Source organism: Nicotiana sylvestris, chromosome 3 (genome assembly GCF_000393655.2).
Source record: "Nicotiana sylvestris chromosome 3, ASM39365v2, whole genome shotgun sequence".
Lineage (NCBI taxonomy): Eukaryota > Viridiplantae > Streptophyta > Magnoliopsida > Solanales > Solanaceae > Nicotiana > Nicotiana sylvestris.
In genome coordinates this window covers 88,624,120-88,648,045 of record NC_091059.1, presented here as the reverse complement: position 1 = coordinate 88,648,045, position 23,926 = coordinate 88,624,120, and the positions used below count along the sequence as shown (strand labels likewise).

General features: G+C 37.3%; 1 protein-coding gene and 1 long non-coding RNA gene across 2 annotated transcripts; one reads left to right on the top strand and one right to left on the bottom strand.

The window, feature by feature from the left end:
- Nucleotides 1-4,034: 4,034 nt before the first annotated feature.
- Nucleotides 4,035-6,443, bottom strand: LOC104210430 (uncharacterized). Its single transcript, XR_011405827.1, has 2 exons — nt 6,121-6,443; nt 4,035-5,911 (listed from the first exon to the last, which is right to left on the bottom strand). It is a non-coding gene; the product is annotated as an uncharacterized lncRNA (long non-coding RNA).
- Nucleotides 6,444-7,032: 589 nt separating this feature from the next.
- On the top strand, nt 7,033-7,485 carry LOC138887644 (secreted RxLR effector protein 78-like). The gene has a single exon (XM_070169412.1). It carries the CDS (start codon nt 7,033-7,035, stop codon nt 7,483-7,485), a length of 453 nt encoding a protein of 150 aa, XP_070025513.1.
- The last annotated feature ends 16,441 nt before the right edge of the window (nt 7,486-23,926 follow it).

Below are 23,926 nucleotides of genomic sequence, written 5' to 3'. Positions count from 1 at the left end.
AGACTATGACGTTGATATTTTATACCATCCGGGGAAGGCAAACATAGTAACTAACGCCCTCAGCCGTAGATCTATGAGTAGCCTATCGTATTTATAGCCAGAAAAGAGGGGAATAGCCCATGAGGTTCATCAGCTAGCTAGTCATGGAGTTCGGTTACTGGACTCAGGTGACGTTGGGATTACTCTTCAGGATACAACAACATCCTCTTTAGTAATTGAAGTAAAGGAACGCCAGTACGAGGATCTTGTGTTAGTTCATTATAGGGATACCACCCTTCAGAAGGAGAAGATGCCATTTGAAATTACAGAAGATGGAGTCCTCAGATATCAAGGACGATTATGTGTGCCTAATGTTGCAGGGCTGCATCGCCAGGTTATGGGAGAAACTCACTATTCCCGTTATTCTATCCATCCAGGAGCAACAAAGATGTATCATGATATCAGGGAAGTGTATTGGTGGGGCGAAGTGAAAAAGAATATAGCAGAGTTTGTTGCTCAGTGTCCTAACTATCAGTAGGTTAAAAATTGAGCATCAGAAACCCAATGGGTTATTGCAAGCTATGGGGATTCCGACTTGGAAATGGGAAGTAATCAATATGAACTTCATCGTAGGCTTACCTCGTACCCAGCGTAAGTTCGATTCGATATGGGTTATTATTGATAGGCTTACAAAGTAGCCCATTTTCTGCCCGTAGAACTACATATCCCTCAGAAAATTATGCGAGGCTTTATATCAAGGAGATAGTACGACTGCATGGTGTCCCTATGTCTTTTATCTCGGATAGAGGAGCTCAATTTACAACTAACTTCTGGAGGTCCTTCCAAAAATGATTGGGGACTCAAGTAAGTCTTAGTACAACATTTCATCCCCAGAGAGACGGGCAGGCTGAGCGTACTATTCATACACTGGAGGATATGTTACGAACTTGTGTAGTAGACTTCAAGGGTAGCTGGGATGATCATCTGCCACTTACTGAGTTTGCATATAATAATAGTTACCATTCCAGCATTCAGATGGCTCCATACGAAGCTCTTTACGGACGGAAGTGTAGGTCGCCTATAGGGTGGTTTGATGTTAGAGAATATGGATTATATGGGCTAGACCTGGTTTAGCAAGCCCTAAAAAAGGAAAAGTCATATTCCGATGTGCGGCGATGAGATTTAGAGTTCGGGGTTGATGACTGGGTATTCTTAAATGTGTCACCTATGAAGGGTGTGATGAAGTTTGGCAAGAAAGGCAAACTTAACCCACTGTATATTGGGCCTTATAGGATCATTCGGAGAGTGGACCAAGTAGCTTATGAGTTAGAATTGCCCTCGGAGCTAGAGTCTGGCCATCCGATTTTTCACGTATCTATGTTATGGAAGTGCATTGACGATCCTACCCGAGTGGTACCCACGAATGATGTACAGATTACAGAGGACTTGTCATATGAGAAAATTCCAGTTGCCATTGTAGACCGACAAATACGCAAGCTATGGAATAAGGAGATAGCCTCCGTGAAAGTACTTTGGAGGAACAACAATGTGGAAGAAATGACTTGGGAGGTCGAGGAAGACATGAAGTCTAGATATCCCTACATATTTCTTCCTCTAGAGAAGGGTCCGACTGAGACGTCATAACCTTAAAGTGCATGTATAAATTCTTGTGTTGGATATTGTCGTTGGTCATGTGAAGCCATTGTCGGTATTCATAATTATGGTCCTGTGTGTCGTTGGGTCATTAAGCTTCTACGGGGAGAGTTAGTAGTGGTGTTGTTACAGAGGCGACCTTGCCAAAGTTATATAGATCATGGGGAGTTGAACATTCGAGGACGAATGTTTCTAAGGGGGAAAGATGTTACATCTTGCGATTTCGTACGTTAAAAGTTTCGTTTTCGGTTAACGACGTAGACTCGGGGATGAGATCATCTTGACGTTAATGTACTTACGCTATTTATAACAAGCGATAAATAAGCATTATGAAGGATAAAGGGGTACACGGATTAAAGAAAATGAGTTTCGTTACAAGTGGCCAATTTGGAATAAAATACAGGTCGAGCAATAATACCCGATAATTATGAACTAGTACTATGCAAGGTACCATATGACCTTGGTAGTATAATATATAAAGTATATATGAAGCATTTTAAAAAATAAATAGAATTTTTAAGTAATTTATGATAATTTTTAAATTATGCGGGTAATTGATTAATTACCGGGTAATGAAATATTACCTAGTTAACTAATAAGTGGATAATAATTAATGAAAATCTCACTCCAAAAATGTGGCAAAAATTCCATAAGGGTAAGAATGACTTATAAGTCATCTATGACATGTGGCTACCTATAGCCAAATTAAAATCTAACTAACATAAGACTTGAATAAGTCTTATCTTCATTTCATTCTTAGGTCCAAATAAGATCAAAAACATTTCCTTCTTAAAAGGATTCAAGAAATGGTTAAATACTGTCTTATCTTCATTCATTCTTAAGTCCAAATACATGAGAAAGAAACATTTCCTTCTTAAAGATTCAAGAAAACGTTAAACACAAAAGATAGTCTTCGTTCCAAAAAAAGAGGCTTTAACAAAAAGGATTTGTTGGAATAGTAGTAACGTGGAATTTTGTGGTTCTAGAAGAGTACTGTGCAATCTTCGTCAAGAATAGTACATGGAATTTTTCCTACTCCAGGTATGATAAGGCCCGACCTTCTTTCTTTTGGCATGGTCCAAATTATACTGAAGAAACGAGCAAACACACAGTTTCCATAAATTACTCTATTCATAGAGATATTAGGGGTGTCTATATTCTTGATTCCCCATGAGAATATTTTTACTATCTTCTGTTCATGGGTCTCAAAATAGTACACAGTTGAAGAAGTTTATTCGGAAGGAATATTGAGATTATTACGTATTTTTAATGTATTTCACTCAATTATACATGTGCATTGACCCGTGACCAGATGGCGTTATATACGCGTATATATGTAAATATATGTATATGGGATATGGGAAAAGGTTACGGCGTTATATACGCACCACCACCTGATCAGCTGGTATATGTTGATGATGTTGCCCACAGTGGCCGAGACGATATGATGGGATGCCCTTATCAGCTTGATGATATTATGTACACCCATACCTATGCATGGCACGATATTTATACGCACGTGCATGCCATTATAAACGTTTCAGAATTTTACAAAGTTATTCAAATTTAAAGATGTGTTTCTATATTCCATGTTTCATCTATGTCTTTTACGTACTAATTTTCATGCCTTACATACTCAGTACATTTTTCGTACTGACGCCCTATTTCACGGGGCCTGTGTTTCATGCTCACAGGTGCAGGTAGGCAAGCTGACAATCCCCTTTCTTAGGATTCCTGATCAGCGAGAGTTGGCGTGCTCCACTTAATCCGGAGCTGCTTTTGATTTTGATACGATACGTTTGTATATATATGGGTATGACGTGGCTCAGTCCCATCTTTGTACAGTTATGTTTCTATTAGAGGTCTGTAGACAGTATGTCTAGTTGGATAGTATGTGGCCTTGCCGGCTTCCAGTTTTGAGATGTATAGTTGTCTATTATAGCCTTGTCGGCTCGCCCTACGTATGTTGTACGTACATGTATATATGCCTTTTTGGGTAGATTTCTTTTATGTACATTATTCTCGTAATTCAACAAATATTATTCAGGTTTATAGCTTAGACACATGTTTAGGGGTGTTTGACAGGTAGGACTCCGGCACCCGTCGCGACCCATCAGTTTGGGTCGTGACAGATATTTTGGTTTAATTGGTTGTGGCATAAAAATATAAGTTATATTGCTTAGCCTATGAAATAGATTTTAGGTTAAATAGTTTGCGCCCATCGTGGGGCCCAAGCAACTGCATAATTATTCCAAAGTTTTTCTGATCCTTTGATTGATTTTCTCTTTATTGTTTGTGACACATCATGGCTGAAAATAAAAGTAGGTTATCATCATCACAAAATTCATATCAATCCCAACGAAATCAACATTAACACCAACCCAAAGAACTGCAAATGAAGAGGATGAAAGGATTCAATTGGACTTAGGTAAATTCAACAACATGCTTGGAACAAGTAGATCAGTGTGGTAATATTGGCTCTAGCTAGGAACATGAAACACAGGATCACCTGCATCTCTAACGGTAGAACTGGATAAAGGAACAACAAATGACGCACTACAGAGTTCCAAAGTTACCAAAGAATTGTGGTCTAGAGGTGTGGGAACCGGTAACACTGGACAAGGTATCGGTACCACTAGTACTTTAGAACTGTAATGTTTTATTTTGTCTTTGCAGGAAGCTTTGTTGAAACAGAGAGCAGAACAAGGGATTGAAGAATACTGGGGGCTCCACCCAACGCTCAAAGGGATAAATATAGAAAGATACTCTCAACAACCTTGAAAGTCGTGACCTGCTTCCCTGCCTATACCCAAGAAGTTCAGGATGCTAATGCTTGCCAAATTTGATGGGACTTCAGCTCCTCGGAATCATGTCATGACCTACACTAGTGAAATCAAAGGAAATGACTTGACAAAATAAAAAATCAAGTCGGTGCTGGTCGAAGTGTTTGGAGAAATGCTCACAAAGGGAGCATTAACCCAGTATTCACTCTTGCTTGAAAACTAAATTTGTTCTTTTGTAGAACTTGTAGATTCCTGCATTAAGGCACACACCAAAGCCCAAAAAGTAAGAAAGTGGATCAAATATATCTTCAAAATTCAGCAAAGATGCACAGAGATACTCTGAGACTTTAGACTAATTTCAAAATAATGATGTTGTTAATAGAGTCATAACTAGGTTGTGTTGACTTTTGCCAATAATGTGAATGAAATCAGTTTGGAGGCTACTAGGATGTTAAAGGGCAGCCTCCAAGGATTCTCCACAATGGACTGGAGAGACGTATATTATCAATATAGTACCAAACTCTGACAGGAAAGAAGATAATCCGCTACCAGTCAAATCTAACAGTAGGATAGGGAGACAATACTACAATGATCAATCAGAGACAACACATAGAGAGTAGAGTCTGATCGAAGAAATTCAAAGAGTTAGTAGTTCTTGGCAAGAATCTGAGATGAGCCGAGATTGGAAATAGGCCGGGATAATAGAGGTACTAACCAAAAGAATAATGTTGTATCGTCACGAGAAAGTAAATGAGCAATTGTGCCAAATCTTGTTAATTACAACTTTAGTGTTAGCCCTTTCGAGCTAGTAGTTGCAACGAGAGAAGTAGGAGACAAAGTTATATGGCCCAAAGATATGAGAACAGATTCTAGAAAAAAAAGTCATGAATTTTGGTGTGACAATCACAATTATGACCGACATAAGACCGTAAATTGTAAGGCTTTATAGCATGATCTGGCATATCTCATCAAGAAGGAATATCTCAAGGAACTATTAATCGATAAGGGGAATCAAACCTTCTTTAAGAATCAAAAATATGAAGAGCCACCCCTAGCTCTATCGCTCAAACGCACAATTTATGTCATCTCCTAATGAGCAAAGGTAAGCGGCGCCACATACGCAACTGCTAAAAAGTATTCCAATGTGTCAATCACACATGAAAAATGGAGCACAAAAATATTAATCAGGGATAAAATTACTTTTGGCGATGAGGATACAGATGGCCTAATATTTCTGCATCATGATGCACTGGTAATCATATTAAAAGTTTTGAATGCTGATGTTAAATGTATTTTTATTGACCCACGTTGCTCCATAAATGTAAGCCAATTACGTGTCGTAGAGATTTATCTAATGAAAAAGATCGTTCCGAAGGTGCCTCTACTTTTTGGGATTCAACAACTATAACAAAATAATGCACAGGAAAATTACCTTGCAACCTTCCCAAAAGGTGTAATCAACGATACCCATTCCAGGTGATAGCTGGAGAGATGGCCTGTAATATCATCACGGGAAGATCATGGATTCACTATATGGATGCAGTACCATCTATGTTATACCAGGTAATAAAATTCTCATATAAGTAAAGAATTAGGGAAATTAAAGGAGAGCAAAGAGTAGCCTGATAATACAACTCAATGACTCTTACAAACTTGCCAAAATGGGAATACTGAATAGAAATTAAAGTAGCAGGGGTCACCAAACCTTATTGAACCCTCAACTATTTCAACAGAACAAAAGTTCAGACGTAGCTGAACAAGGGGTCCCAGAGGGTCCGGATACGATCAACAAATCTCGAAGAACCAAATGTCACCAAGTCAGATAGAAAAGATTTAGATGCAACCATCCTCTTCATTATTTTCTGGAAAAAAGGTTTATATGGGCTTGAGACTCGACCCCAAATCAAAGGTAAACTTATTGAACTTTTACGAGCTAAAGCAAATTATTTTTCTGGTCCCATGCTGACATGAAAGGTATACCATTAGAAGTAATGTCATAAACTCAACATGGACCATTATTATTTTCTGGTCAAACTGATAAGGAATTCATATCACTTCGAAATAAATTAATTGAAGATGAAGTCTCCAAATTGCTAAAGGTTAGGTCAATTTGGAGGGTCAAATATCCGAACTGGTTAGCCAATATTGTGGTGGTCCCGAAGAAGAATAGAAACTAAAAGTGTTACAAATTTGATGGAATAGGAACATATTCGACGAAGATGGCAGAGATACTTCCATAAACACATGAAATAATAAAGGAACATAGACATTGTATTGGGTAATTTGGAGCACTCTGAGAGTCGTGAAAACTTTGAGTATTGTAGGCGTATAAGAGTTGAAGAGATCGAGAGGGATATTCGAAGGATGAGCAGGGGAAGAGCGACATGGCCATATAAAATTCTAATGGAATTTTGAAAAACGGGGGGGGGGGGGGGGAAGGCAGGCTTGGAGTGGCTCACTGGATTATTCAGTATCATTTTTAGGAAGGAGAAGATGCCTGAGGAATGGAGTTTGGAATACGATGATCCTTTTTTATAAGAACAATGGTGATATAAAAAACTATAATAACTATAAGAGGTATCAGCTACTAAGTCATACTATGAGAGTTTGGGAGATGATGGTGGGGTTGAGGGTGAGGAGTAGTATGTCTATTTTCGAGAACAAGTTTGGATTCATGCCAGGGCATTCAACTAAGAAAGCTATTCACCTTGTTCGGGGATTGATGGAGCAGTACAGGGAGAGGAAGAGGGACTTACATATGATGTTTATCGACTTAGAAAAGGCATACGACAAAGTTTCGAGGGAGGTTATGTGGAGATGTTTAGAGGTTAGAGGTGTTATTGCATACATTACGAGGATTAAGGACATGTATGATGGAGCTAAGACTCAGGTGAGGTCAGTAGGAGGAGAATCAGAAAATTTTTCAGTTGTGATGGGGTTGCACCAAGGATCATCTATCAGCCTATTTTTATTTGCCTTGGCAATAAATGCACTAATGCGTCACATTCAAGGGGAGGTGCCATGGTGCATGTTATTTGCAAATGACATTGTACTAATTGATGAGACGTGAGGTGGTGTTAATGCGAGGTTGGATGTTTGGATGAAGACCTTGGAGTCTAAAGGTTTCAAGTTAAGAAGGACCAAGATAAAATACTTAGAGTGCAAGTTCAGTGATGTGACTAATAAAGCGGACAAAGACGTGAAGCTTGACACATAAGTCATCCCTAAGAGAGGAAGTTTCAAGTACCTTGGGTCAGTGAACCAAGAAAATGGGAAGATTGACAAGGATGTCATACATTGTTTCGGAGCGGGGTAGACGAAATTGAGGCTCGCTTTCGGTATTTTATGTGATAAGAATGTGCCACCAAAACTTAAAGGTAAGTTACACAGAGCGATGATTAGACGACTATATTGTATGGGATAGAGTGTTGGCCAGTCAAGAACTCCCATATCCATAAGATGAATGCAATAGAGATGAGAATATTGAGATGGATGTTCGAGCATACCAGGATAGATGAGATTAAGGATGAAGTTATTTGGGACAATATGGGCGTGACCCTTATGGAGGGCAAGATGCGAGAAGCAATGTTAAGATGATTTGGGCATGTAAAGAGGAGAAGCACATATACCCTATGTTAGGTGTTTGTCCAGATTTTCTTATCATAATTGGTTTTCCTATCTCATGAAGGAAAGGACAATATATTTATCATAATTGAGTTTTTATTTTCCTAGAAGCAAAATATAATTCTTCCATATTTGGCTAGTCTCTTTTCTTGTAGAAAAAGGTTTGGAGTTCTATAAATTGAAGATCCGTCCTTCTCATTCTGTAGCATTCACAATGTAACCATATGGGGTTTGAGAGTCGTGTTTAGGAGGAGAACTTTACAGGACAAGTGTTAATGTGTCACTTGTGTTTGCCTCTTCGTAAGGTTGTTCTCTCGATATTTTTTTACTCTTTTTTATATAGTGGACTGCTCATCTCCGCTGTGGATGTAGATCAATTGATCGAACCACGTTACATATTTGTGTCTCCTTTGGTATATTTCTCTTTGTTGTATGATTTATTGTTGTTCAAGGTTTGCTCTGCTAGCTTCCGCATGACACCTGACCTTTTTTTAGTCCTAACAAGTGGTATCAGAGCGAGGTTCAAGACAGGTTCATCTTGGCGAGTTTAGTTCTAGCCGCAACCTATTTGATGATAATCATAATTTTTGTCTGAGAAATTTGACCGGCGAGGTACGCACGTTGAGACAAACTTTGTGGTGGAGATTTGGAGATGCAACATGTTGAAGGATATGTAAGGAAGGTGGATCAAGTTTATTTTATCAGAAAATTCAGGCCAAGTGGGAGAATTGGTAGGTGTTTGTCCAGATTTTCTTACCATAATTGGTTTTCCTATCTCATGAAGGAAATGACAACATATTTACCATAATTGGGTTTTTCTTTTCCTAGAAGGAAAATATAATTCTTCCATATTTGGATAGTCCCTTTTCTTGTAGGAAAAGGTTTGGAGTTCTATATATTGAAGATCCGACCTTCTCATTCAGTAGCATTTACAATATAGCCATATGGGGTTTGAGAGTCGTGTTTAGCGGGAGAACTTTACAGGATAAGTGTTAGTGTGTCACTTGTGTTTACCTCTTCGTGAGGTTGTTCTCTCGATATTTTGTACTCTTTTTTATATAGTAAATTTGGTATATCTCTCTTTGTTGCATGATTTATCGTTGTTCAAGGTTTGCTCTGCTAGCTTCCGCATGACACCTAACCTTTTTCGGTCCTAATACCCCAGTGACGAAGTGCGAGAGGTTGGCTTTGGTGGTTCTTAGGAGAGGTAGAGGTAGACCAAATAAATATTGTTGAGACGTGACTAGGCAAGATATGGTGATGCTTCAGCTCACCGAGGACATGACCTTCTATAAGAGGGTGTGGTGGTCGAGGATTTGGGTAGAAGGTTAAATAGTCGAGCGTTTTTCTTATCCATACCAGTAGTACTAGTGTTAATCTTATATTTTCATAGTCATAGATTTCTATTACTATTTGTTGTTCTGTTTTTCATCTTTCTTTTGAGCCGAGGGCCTACCAGAAATAGCCTCTCTACCATCGCAAGATAAGGATAAGGTCTGTGTACATACTACTGTCCCCAAACCCCACTTGTGGGATTCAATTGAGTTTTTTTTTTGTTGTTGTTGTTGTAAGCATCTCTGCCTACTCTTCAGCCAACTTACACGTAATAACCACATATACTAATCTCTGAAGGTCTTGGCGTTATATATCTAAGGTAAAATTGTAATTTTAGTAAAGCTTATTGGGTTATCTGTTAAATTATTGATAAAATTGAACAAATCAAATCCCGAATCGATAATCCAATAGCTAAATAATACTAAATTGTTACTGAACCACTAATCCAATAACTCGATACCAATAACCTAAGAATATTCAGTTGGTTCAGACTATTAGTTTTACCCGAAAATGCCCTGCATATTTGATTTATTCAATTCTCTTGTACTCCACTTGCTGCATAAACGCGTCGTTTTTGCCACTTCGAACCTGAATTATCTCTACTATTCTAAGAAATAAACGATCCCGAGGAAGGAAATTATGGGATATTTGATTGTTCTTTAAGCAATCTTTGGGGAGAAACAACTACAAACCTTCTCGGGAAATACAAAATTCAATAGGACGGCCCATATTTAATTATGCATTATTATCATGATTTTTGAATAATCAATATTGTATAAATGATAAAGCGGCAAAGGTTTAGACTAAGGGGTACTGAACAGTTGGAGATGCAGTCGCCATAGTTTGGGCTTCGCACATGTTAGGAGACGACCTTAAGGAAGTTTCAGATTGATTCAACTTTACGCCTCCTTTCTGTTCATTTATTACCCCTTCAATCTGTTCTCAAATCAGATACTTAGCTCTAATGAACTCTCGTCTAAAGTCAAAGCATATATATATTTTTTGTTTTCTATTCATTGTATTGGCAGGGACGACCCTTTCATAAATCAAATAAAACAACTGCTTTAGGCCCCACATTTATAGGGGCCTCATTTTTTGTTGCACCTAATAAGCTATGTATAAGTTTTAGAAAAGGTTCTCTGAAGTGGAAAAATTTGATTTCTTTCTTTAACAAGTATAGAGAAGAGAGATTTGCATCTGCTATGATTTCTATCAAGAAAATTGTACTTGAAATAAATATCGAATCTGAATTTCGTGAGAAACGTGTGATATATAGGAAGTAACAATTTGATGAGAATATTAACAATAAAATCTTTCGAACAGTCCTTTGGAGTTGATTACTTTATACATAGTAGACAAAGCTATTTCAAAATAGATTTGAACAATTCGAAGCATATGAAAATATTTTTGGTTTTCTATTTAGCGATAAAAATTAAGATCACTACATGATAAAAAATTGAAAAAATATTGCCTTAATCTTGAATGTTCCTTAAAGCATAATAATCAATGCGATATTGATGGTTTAGATTTATTTTCAGAATTAAAAGTATTAAGGAACATAGTGCAATTAGAAGATAGCGATTTAATTGATACACTCGGTCAAATAAAAAGATTTGATTCTTTTTCCAATGCCTATATTGCTTATGAAATAATGTTAATAACTCTTTTTACCTTCGCTTCAGTGGAAAGAAGTTTTCGAAATTAAAATTGATAAAATCTTACCTAAGATTATGAATGTCTCAAGAAATATTAAATAAATTAGTTATATACAATTAAAAAAGACTTATTAGGAGTTATTGATTATAAGAAAATTATTAATAACTTCGTATCTAAGAAACACTAGAAAAATAGACTTCAAATAAATAAATATATTTTTTTTAAAAAAATTAAGGCCCCTCACAAAAGTTTGACTATAGGCCACAAAGCTTGTTGGGCCGCCCCTGTATATTGGGGTCCGATTAAATTTGGACTCACACAGAAAATTTACACGTTGGGTAGCTAGAGCACTCCTAACGTAGGCGGCTTTATACCCAGTCACTCAGGACTTGAATCCATAAAATTTAATTAAAAATAAAAGAGTACTTACCAGTTACCACTCCATCATAATTCTTGTCGGTCTTCTAATAAACTCTCGTTCCAAGTCAAAGCTTATGAGCATGTATAACCTGTATATAGTTGCAAAGTTTTTTCTTTCTTCCCTTTTTCTATGATGTTTAGGTTTATAGTGTTGAGCAAGTCTTAATTACCAATGAAGTTTTAGTTAAGCTGGGCAAGGATTTTGTCAAAGAATATATTAAGTGAATCGTTGCTCTCTAACAATGTAAGTTTGATATCATAAGAGACAGCAGAAACGGTCCAAAACTCAAACTTTTTAGGTTTAACCTTATTAAGGTTTTTAGAGGTGGTTTGGTTGGTAAGATAAGAGATAATAATTCGGGTATTATTTTATCCCTCATTTATTTGGATTTTTGAATTCGAAATTAACAATCTTAGGATTAATTTATACCAAATTGTGATATTATTCTATCCCACATTAAGAGTGGGATAGACATCCCGATATTACTTAATCCAAGGACAAAATACTATAATGATAAAGATGTCCTTTTTCAAGGTTCTTCCTCAAAATCTTTTGAAATTTTATGATTAAAATTAAAAATAAATGTTTATCCCGACTAATCTCGTATTCACCAAACACATAATTTATATTATATCATGTATATTTCATTTTTAGTCCAATGAATCAAACACCTCCCAATAAAAATATCCACTAAATAATTTATCACTATTTGATTTTCTATTATAATTCCGTCATTATAATTCTGGGATAACTTATTATCCCAATCAAAATGACATCTTACTATTGAACCCGTTATATTTTCAAAGTTATGGGTTTATTTTTATTATTTGTTATAATTTAATGAATTTTTACACACAAATTTATGCTCCGCGTTAAAAGTTATCGATTCAATTGAACTCATTCTATAATGCTACATTCGCTCCTGACACACAAATGTACTGAATTAATTAAGTTTGGCCACCATTCATTATTAGAAAATATTTCTATATTTGGAGTCCGTAAAAAAGAATTGGGCTCATACCTAAGGGACATGGTAAATATAGTTTAAAAAAAAATGCATCACCCGTAATAATTTAACCTCTAGATTAGATGGTCATGCAATTCAAAACAAATTGATATCTTTTGCATATCTAGTGATCTTCCAAAAAAGAATGCTTATAAAGTTTTTTGTACAATGTCAAATCCGTGATAGTCAATTTAATTTGCTTTTGATCATTAATTCTTTTTTTAAACTAAATTTCATATCCAAAATTTAAGTAAAGGTACTATTGATCACTATTTTTAAGAATTCAAAATACTTAGCATGTTTGAAGAATTTGAGTGAAAAAAGCTCTTATCTCCAAAAAATAATACTAATCATATAAAACGGAATAGAAGAAATATACGTTTTAAACCCAACACTTACTGCTAGATATGTATGTTTGATCCAAAATTAATCGACTAATTCGTATGGAACGGTATTCGACACTCCTTTAATCTTAAAAAAAACCTATAAGGCCGTAATATATAGTTCGGTTCATGACAATATGTAGATCATGAATCTTTTAAATACTTATATGCAGATATTAATGTAATATGTCAGTTTAGAGTCTAACTAATAGGATTGTGGTGTAGTAATAAGACCTTTATTCTTAATTAAAAATTTAATTGAAGTATCAGATATGAAGTCATCTTTATTAAGAAGTGTTTTATTATCAATGTCAAACTTTTATTGATGTGAATTTGAATTTAATTGATCCCAATGTGAATGTCGTACTACCGAGTGGGAAAAAATTCACAGTTGTGGCTAGGGGTTGAAATTTGATTACAGGTGTCAGGAAGATAGGTGCTGCTCCGTGTCACGCAAGGTCTTGTGCATGCATGACAGTGTATTACTGAATACTGATTTATTTAGTCGGGAGTCTGAATATTATTTAAGTTTTCTATCTGTCGTTCTTTCCCCTTAAATAGAGGATACAACACATGATCTAAAGTTGACATTTTTGTTTTAGAATATTTAAATTTCCAGGAAGGAAGGAGAGGAATTAATTGTTGAAATCTGGCGAACGTTCATTCCTATTAGCGTTAGGTTACAAGAACCTTGTGCTTTCTTTATACTAAACTATGTGAATGACTTGTCTTGGTCAAATCGAAGATAATTTCGGTTTTTCTCTCTAAAGATGAATGGCATTACCTATACAAAAAAAAAAAAAAAAAAAAAAAAAACAAAAACAAAAACTGAACTTAAAATTATAGTTGTTAGAGGCCAAACACATACACAAGTATATGTGTATTGGGTCCAAACGCACACGCAAGTATACCCGGTCGACAAGTAATAAAGCAATGAGAAAGTATCGTCCCGCGAGTATTTATGATTAACTCTCGTCCAATCTAAACTACTTGTAAGTTTACTGCTCAAGTGGTGTGAAGAAGATGATTGTGATTTTTACTGCTAAAATTACTGCAAAATTACTAAACAAGCAAGAAATTCAAAGGTGCAACACAAACACGCAAACACTTAGGAAGAATTCATGAGATGAATATTCTGGGGTTGTGGGAATAATGTCTTTCTTATTGTGTTCTTCCGGTTGATTTAATTACTTGATTTATCTAATTTATTCCAGTTTGTTACTATTTGATGCTATTTTTTTTTCTTTTACTTGTTGTTGTTGTTGTTGTTGTTGTTGTTGTTGTTGTTGTTGTCTTTTTCCCCTTTCCTTATCGTCTCTTGTCCCCCTATTCTTTCTTTCTTCTTCCTCTTTCTTTTTATCTTCTTCATTTCTCTCTTTTCACCTTTTCTTGAGCTGAGGGTCTATTGGAAACAACCTCTCTATCTCGCCAGGTAGGGGTAAGATCTGCGTATACATTATCCTTCCTAGACTCCACTTGTGGGATTATACTGAGTATGTTGTTGATGTTGATTTATCTAATTTACTGGTTAGCAGGATTTATTATACTCGCAAAGTTCTTTCGATGCTTTGCTCGCCTATTCAAGCCAACCTAATACTATATGTCTATAGAATTCGAATTAACAGGAATGTATGTATATTTCCTGCGGAAATAACCAAGTAAGACAAGTAGAATATGTCTATCCTAATCGCGAAGCCATTCTCCGATGCCCGGATTCAAGAACTTACTCTATTTAATCTTATATGCAATCTATTGTTCTCACTTTCGAGGTCAACTATAAATTTGTATATAGTATTCTAATGTTAGCTACACAATAAAATAATTAAGTGAAAGATTGGATAAGCAAATTAATATGATAGCTGAAGAAAAATTATCAATCGTCAAACTACAATACTCAATAACAACCCATAACCCCGGAATAATGAGGTTCTTAGCCACTCATGTTCATGACAACAATCAAAGCATTAATTTTAAACATAGAAGCAATTAATACTAGATAAAAAAATGAAAGATTCAACGAATTTCGTGCTCCGTTTGTGTTTTTAAGCCTTTGCCGCCTTTGAAAATTGATCAACCCCTCACTAATCACGTTTAAGAGGTATTTATAGGGTAGGGTCGGAGTCCCAAGTGCAAACCAAGTGAGAAACGTTTAATGCATGGACTGGGAAAGGGTTCAGGCCTCAAGCCTCACAGCTCGCGAGGCCTGGCCTAGGGCACGCTCCAAATCTTGCGACGCGAGGCTTAACACTTGATGTACCTCGCCTGGAGCCAAAGTGTTGCCTGGCCCCTAGCACCTAATTCCTGGCCTTGTGTGATTTTTAGCTTTTCGTGCTCTTTTTGTTTATTTTTGACATCCTTGTGTGCAACCTTCACTCGTTTCCATCCTTTACTGATCCCACACGTAAAAACGACTCAATTAAGCCCAAAAGTAGCACATATTATCATTAAAATACTAAAATATAAGGCAAGTAATACATTATAATATACATTTATAGATAATTATCACTACCCCACACTTAATTCCCAATGTTAGATAAAGTTATTGATACCCAATTTTTCCTATATATTTTTAATATGCAAAATACTTTCAAAATAGCATATGTATACATATATAAGTATGTCCAAATATTTTATTATTTTTTCTTAATTTTTAAAGATTTATAAATCAATTTATTGCCCTATCTTATCCAGAAAAAATCCATTAATTATTCCCAAAATTATTATTTTTGGTGATTCATTTATTGGACTCTCATATTTATATTAAAATATAGCTAATGTAATTTTTGCATATTTTTACAAACTTATTTAGTATTTTTAAAGCTAAATTGCATATAATTGCAACATTAGCCTCTTTTAGATTAATTACATTTAGGTCTATAAAATTGGGTCCAATATTTTTAATTTGACAATTATGTGTTATTAATCATTTTAGTACCTTTAATTTATTTCCAAAAACTACTCTACTATTTTTATAAAATAAATAAGGGAAGAGTGGCTATTTAAAATATAGCCCAATTGTGTTTCAATCGTAGCCTGAATTGAAAACCAATTTTAAACCCAATTACCCAGCCCAAATTCTAACCATACCCGACCCACGACCCAATTAGAACAACCCACCCGGATCCTTTACCTACCCATTCAATCCAGGCCGTTGATCAAAATGATCAACGACCACCACCAACCCTTTCCTAAATTAATTCCCAACTACCCCCAAACCATAACCGTTTCTCGCCCACAGCCACCTCTGAACCCCCCTTCTCTCTCAATCACCTCTCAAACCCTAGCTTCCGCCCTCAATTACCACCTGAAAATCTCCCAAATCCATGGCCTCCGAAGTCATTAGAGGCCTGTATCCACTTCCCTTGGCTTCTATGTGTTCGAGTACTATGGTTTCAAGGCCAGATCGGGAAAGCTCGGTCCAGACCTTAGTCGATTCCAGTTCTTATGGTTGTCTCCGGTCATCTTTGACTTTGCTCCGGCCAGCCATGGCTATTCAAGCCGGACTCTTGACTTCTCCTGCTTAGATCGATGGTTTCCAAGCTTTTCTCACCATCTGGGGTTCTTCTGAAACCCTAACCTTTGAGGTTTTTCCGATTTATTTAGATCTGTTTTAGATCTGTGTTTACTCTAAACTTTTAAACGCTTTCTCAAGGTTTCTTTCAAAACTCTACCTTCAAGAACCCTTACCTTTTCCGATTTGAGTTTCTGTTAAGTTATTTCGAAGCTTTATCTAATTTTCTAACATGTTCTACTGTGTTTCCTTATGTTGTTCTTTTACTCGAGTTTGCATGTTAAGGGTTTTGACCTTTTGAGATTTCTGAATCTATTTGTTAGTATTTGTCCGATTTACTTGCTTTTCATTTCTAGAACTCGATTGATGGTGAAAACTCTAAAATTTTGGGTTCATTCGAGTCCTGAGACTACTTGATATGTGATTTACTTGTTCGTCATGCTCTGAATTCGATTAAATTCAAAACCCTAATTTCTCTGGACCTATTCGAACTTCTGAAAACTGCTCCATCTGTTTGAATTATCTCGACTGGATTCGAAGTCTTTTTTGTTTCAACTTCTGTTAGTCTATGTGATTTGGTTTCTTGCAAGCATTGAAACTAGACTATGTTTTTCAGAAAAAGTCTTTTTACCCGGACTTTTGCATGCTTCTGATACCCTCTTTCCCTATTACTAAGTTGACCTATGTGACTACCATATTGCGATAATTCACTATCTACTGATTTTGTGATTGTTATTCTCTTTGTCACAAGTTCAGCCTCGCATGCCTAATGTTTATGCACTCTTTTATATGCTAAATTCCCCTCTAAAATGACCTTCAATTTTGGACTGATTTCAAACCTCCCGTGTAATTCTGATTGCACTCGTGTAATTGATTCTTTCCTTGTTTTACTGATTTTCTGTTTTTTTTTGAATTGTTTTGAAAACTTCCCCTTAGACTTTCGATTCTCTTGTCTTTAACTTCGTTTACTTGTTTATTCTTGGGAACCCATGTCACTCTCCTTAAATTAGTAATTTTGAAATCCTTAACTCCTTGATTTGCTTTGTACTGATTTTCGATTGTCTCCATATGCTTCAACTTTACTTTGTTTTCTTACCTTATTTGGCAAACCGAGTATCTCAAAGATTCTTTCCTTAATTAAACCTCTATGCACTTACCCCTAATTGTCTACTCTGCACATGATGCTTACTTTATTTCTTTCCTTAAATATTTTCTGCCCATTACCGTTTGATTTTAACTCCTTAATTAAAGGAAGTCCTTATACTGATTTGATTTTAATTGGTACATAGTTCCATAATTACTGCTAAACTATGATCCTTGCCTTATTTTATGCCTGTCTTCAAACTATAAATACCCTGCTCTTTCATTAACATAGAAAAAAATAGACTTAGTTCTGAAATCACTTAAACTTAAAATATTCTCTCTTGCTACTTGTACTGCGGCCTGTCTTCAAAGTCCTGCTACCTGCTTTTACTATATTTTGCTTCTTTGGACTGGTATGTTCTGATTAAGATTTCAGCACCATAACAATATGTTTACTTAATACTTTTTCCTTCTTGTTGGCATGCTGTTTGTGTTTAGCCCAGTACTTAATTTAGCATGCTGTAATTTCCTTCTACCTCTTTTGAATCTATTACGTGTCCTAAACCCCTACCCCAATATGTTTGATACTGATGGTTTGTTTGAGGCATGGCATTATTAAGTATTGCTGTCTATGACTCAAACGTGATTCCCCTGGGATCATAACCTCTATGTTACCATTATGTGATTGTGTATTCTGGTTGATTTTATAAGCATAACAACACTCCTTATTGCTGTGCATGCCCAGAATTAACTAATGCCTAAGTGCATAGGCTCTTTTCAATCCCCAATCCTTGAACCCCTTTGTGTGAAGTCCTTAACTCTGTAACTACTTCCCAACACCTCTTTCCCGCTTCTTTACTCTATTTCTTCACCTACACTCTCTCTTAGACTTAAGTTCTTCCCTCCCTCTTGTGAGCCTTGCATTGGGACCCATGAGCTCCCTCTGAACTTGGACACTTGAGGGCTGGCACTTCCACACTGCACTTGTCCCTATTCTGATAATACTGTTTGGGCGTGAGCACTCCCGTAGTCCTATTGAGTCTCTTAGGGAACTCTGACACACTAAAATTGGAGAAAGTCTTTGGATCAATGGTCTTTGAGTTGGTTTATCTCATAACTCAGAGAGGAAGTCAAGAATCAGGCCTCCTCTGGTTGTACTTTCTTTGTATTTTTCTGTTCTGATGTAATTTGTTATTTTGGTTTGTAATAAGTTGTAATAAATACTTGGGGTTGGCTAGTGAAACGGGTTGGGTAACTATGCATACAAGGGTAGAAAACATACCTATAAGGTGTTTTAATTTCTACATATTTGAACTTCATGTAGAAACCTGCCTATAGGGTACTTTTAATTCTGCATATTCAAACTTCATTTAGATGCCATGCCTATAAGGTTTAAAACGAGTAATGCATAGAAATCATGCATATAAGGGTTTCTTAAATCAATCTGATTCGCTGTCATTCGCAGTCAATGTTAGATAACATGCTCCTAGGAATTAAAGTCAGTAATAGTAGATACTATCACCTACAGAACCTGTAACCAGTTCAGTTTTTTTGTTCATTTTGCTTCTCTTAATAACCTAATTCCCTCGCTTTACAAGGTTTAACAAGCATGCTTATAGGATTTCGAATAATTTATTTCAAGCTTCTACTATCTCATCACCTTTTAAATTCAGTAGATATCATGCCTATAGGACCTCATCTAAACACTTAGGCAAACCTTAGAATCATAACTGTATAAATTTGTTAATCACTACAACCAGCAGGCAGGCCTGATTCGGACTTCTTATCTGAGTTATGCAATAAACTAAAACTGCCTCAATAATATCATCTCCCTCATCTTTAATGCTTTTCAATCAGACCTAAGCAATATGTGTAAGACGTGCCACTTTATGTGTTTGTTTGAGGAGGTATACTTGAGCCTATATGCTTATGTGTTTCTTGTTTCATATGCAATATGTGTTTTGTATGTCGCCTTAGAAGTTTTACCTTTGAAACTCCAAATAAGCCCAACATCCCTCCCTTTTAGGATTAGTAGTCCTAAGTGCCTTCGGGTTTGATAAGAATGGGACGGGTAATAGCTTGCAATAAGTAATCGAGACCAATCCGCGCTTTAATACCTTAACGGGGTGGGAAGGGTATATATGGATATGATGACCACGCGATAATGTCACGTGTAGCCCCTCATTGAGGAGTGATTACCGGACATTGTGTGGGGTGATCCATATTTTTTAATAAACCTAGGACCCCCTTTCCTTTATTCTTTATTCTTTAAGCAATTTAACTCCTTATTCTAAAAAATCAGCTTTTCTAATTGTTCTTTCAAAACTTGATTACTTTCAAACCATTATGTGTTGAAATCCCTTATTATTTGAGCCTTATTTGCTTATATGTTAATGGCACCTCAATTTACAATAATTGTCTGGCTGGGAATCACACTAATGGATTCTGAGGGGTGCCTAACACCTTCCCCTTTAGAATAATTTCAAGCCCTTACCCTGTCTCTGGTTATTCAAATCGAACTCTTTTGGTGTCCTAATGCACCCTAATCATTAGGTGGCGATTCTTCAAAATTGCAAACCCTTTCCCAAAAGGAAAAGAGTTGTCCCATACCAAAAATGCCATGAACCCGATTTCCGCTTAGGAAAGAAAAGGGGGGCACGACAGCATGTCGACTCTGCTTGGATCTTTAGGCTTTTACCATTTCAGACTATTATTGTGGATTTATACCTTTTTATGTGCAATTACTTGTTTATTTCTTTTAAGCATTCAATTGCAAAACTGACTTCTCTTTTTGTTTCCTCCTTTATTGCTTTAAATTATGAAACTTCTGTATTTACTACTTTCTTAACATGAAAATACATGCCAACGTATTTTTAATTATTGTATAATCATGCTCAACATCATATTCCACTCGTGCCAAACAAATACCATAGCAACGCTTATAATGAGTGGTTACGCTATTCTAATATTATCACCACTAAATCCGGAAAAGGTATATTTGCGGTAAAACCAGTCGATCAATGGTGTAGTCGATGGTTCTGTGCCTTTTCCCCTTGAGTTGTCCGCTCAAGGGTACCAGTCTAAAACCCCATAGAAACCTTACTCTATTTAAACTGTGCATGCATCATGGTCAAACCTAGCCGGGTCAGTTATGTTGTCCACATAATGACCTTTTAAGATAGCCTTGACCAAAGCCCACTGGGTTTCCCTGAACCTAAACGGACGTCACCACGTTCTGTGCATTTATTTGGAGAACTAAATTCTTCATGCTAATTGTTGATATTAAATAGTCGAGTCTGGTGGGGGTATGGTCTTAACCCTTTTGTTTTGCAGAAAATGAAGAATGAGGTCCCCAGCTTCGGTATGGTTAGCACACCCTCACTTTTTCTAGACTGGTGGAGGAGTCTTCCATCAAATGACCAAATCAATGAGTGGAAAGAGAGGGCCGCCAAAGCTAGCGAAAACTTGGAATATCTAGAATACAATCTGCTGGAATTGGAAGGAAATGTGGGGAAGAGAGTCGCCGACTGCCAGAACGCTGAGGAAAATGAAGGAGAACACCTGGCAAAGACATTTTTACTGGTGAACCTACGCGAGCTGGAGGATTTGATCAACGAGAGCATTCAACCTGAGGAAGGTCCTTCTGGGACCAAATAGATAGGAGTTTTTCTTTTCGCTTTATAAAATGTAATAAGGCCAATGACCATTAGTGATTTTTATTTCCTATTTTTCTAGTGTCGATTTGGGATCCGTCTAGTTTTATCAATAAAATGAGGCATTTAGCATTTTAAGTTCTCCAAATCAATTTGTCTCTAGGCCTACCTCGGGCACAAAGAGGTCCCCCAAATTAGGAAACGATTTACATTCTTGCACTATGTGTTTAAATATCGCAAAATTTTCTTATATTCCTCGCTAACTTGTTACCTTTTTATTTTTACTTTTGTTTTATTATTACCCTCCCCAAAGGTTAGTTCGTGCACTCTGGCAACATCATCTTATTCCACGAGATCCAGGGGCCCTCCACCCACTCCTCCTCTCAGTCCTGTCAAAAACAAGAACAAAGGGAAGATGGAAGATTTGAACAATGCCAGAAAGGAGAACTCAACTGAAAGGGTAGAGGTCACTCACGGTCACGATACTCAGTTTCCAAAGAAAATGCATCCCAACTCGAACAAAAGCTACTGAAATTCCAAGAAGAACTTGATCAGGTTCGGAATCTAGCAAATCTGTCATTTTCCCTCACCGCTCCAGATGTCAATTTCCCAAATGCTCAGAACCCCACACCTCCACAAAATATCCCGAAGACACAAAACCATCCCGATCCTCACCGCCACTACAACACCTGCCATACTTCCAACAATACTCTACTGCTCATCCCGAAACCCCAAAACTCCACAAATGACCACTTCCACACCCATCATAACACCCCCATCTACGTGGAGAAAATACCACACTCCACTCAACCCATCTCAAGCACACCTGAGTCTGATGATAAAGACTCGCTCTTTAGGAACCTAGCTGAGGAACTTAAGAAATTGACTAGCCGGACTCAAGGCATTGAAGGAAGCAAGGGAATTGAGGGGCTGAACTATGAGGATCTTTGCATACAGCCCAATGTCAAACTGCCCGAGGGGTACAAACCTCCTAAGTTCGAGATGTTTGATGGTACAGGGGATCCAAGAGTATATTTGAGAACATACTATGACAAGCTGGTTGGAGTAGGGAAAGACGAGAGAATCCGCATGAAGCTTTTCATGAGGAGTCTGAAAGGAGATGCTCTATCTTGGTACATTATCCAAGATCCAAGAAGTGGTCAAGTAGGGTAGGCATGGCATCCGATTTTATAGATAGGTTTAGGTTCAACACGGAGAATGCGCCGGATGTGTTCTACATTCAGAATCTAAAGAATAAACCTACAGAAACGTTTCGCGAGTATGCTACTCGTAGGAGGTTCGAAGCTACTAAGGTCAGACCTACCTTAGAAGAGGAACAGATGAACAAATTCTTTTTCCGGGCTCAGGACTCGCAATATTATGAAAGGCTGATGATGATTGAGAGCCACAAATTTTCTAACATTATCAAGCTGGGCGAAAGGATCGAAAAGGGCATCAAAAGCAGTATGGTTATGAACTTTGAGGCCTTGGAAGCTACAAATAAGGCCTTACAGTCCGGTGGTGTGTCCAAGAAAAGGGACGTAGGAACCGTAATGGTGGCACAGAGAACCAAATCTCCCATCAAATACCAAACCTATCCAATGCCTCCACTCACATATCAACCTACTCCAAACTACCAAGCACCCTCATCCTCTTACCAAACTCCACCACCCACTTATCAATCATCTCCACCACCCATATATCAGCCTACTTCACCCAGATATTTCCAACCCGCACATGTTTATAAAGCCTACAATGCTCAACCATCCCACTATCAATCACCTTCTACACGCCAAAACTTCCCTAGACCTTGACCAAATTTTGACCGTAGACCTCCTAAACAGTATACAACCATTGATATTGACCAATTATACGAGAGACTCAAGGTTGCTGGTTATGTCACCACTATCCCTGCTATAACTCCTGAGAACCCTTCTCAGTGGGTTAATCTAAATAAATCCTGTGCATACCATTCCGGCATGAAAGGACACACCATCGACGAATGTCGTTCTTTGAAAGACAAGATCTAGGCTCTGATTGACAACAAAGTTATTGTGGCAAAGGAACCCGCTCCGAATGTCCGCAACAACCCTATGCCAGACCATAAGGGTGGAGGCATTCATATGATTGAAATAGAGGATGATTGGGATCCCGCGGGGTCTATTGGGTTGATCGCAGAAGGTGATGACCCAAAAAAGCCAATATTTACTCTTAATCCGATCGTGGTCCAGATCCAACCCTCGGGGAACACCGAGGTAAATATGTCCGTGCCACTTGAGTTTGGAACAACGCCATCTGCAAAGACACCAGTGCTAATTGAGGTCGAATTTATGTCTCCAGCGAATGTACCTACGCCATTCGAAGTTGCAGTTTTTCCACCCCAGGCCCATGCTCCATTCGGAGTAAAGATAGCCAGGCCGATCCCAGTGACAATGTCAACCATGACACCATTCCACACAAAGGCTATACCATGGGACAATACAGCTGAGGCAAGGAGGAAAGGCAAGGTTAGGTTCGAGAAAACTGTTGCCGCATAGGGTATGACGAGAATTGGTAGGACATATACCCCGGAACACCCAGCTGAGTCAAGCAAGCAGGCCTCCAATAGATCTCCCATCATTGAGACGGGTCCATATGATCTTTGGAGAAAGATACAGGCCAAGGAATACTCGGTCATCGACCAGTTGAACAAAACACCTGCACAGATCTCCATACTTGCGTTGCTACAAAATTCTGAGGCACACAAGAATTCTCTGTTGAAGGTGCTGAGTGAAGCATACGTGCCAAACAACATCACTGGCGAGGAAATGGCCAACATGGTAGGACAGGTATTTGAAAG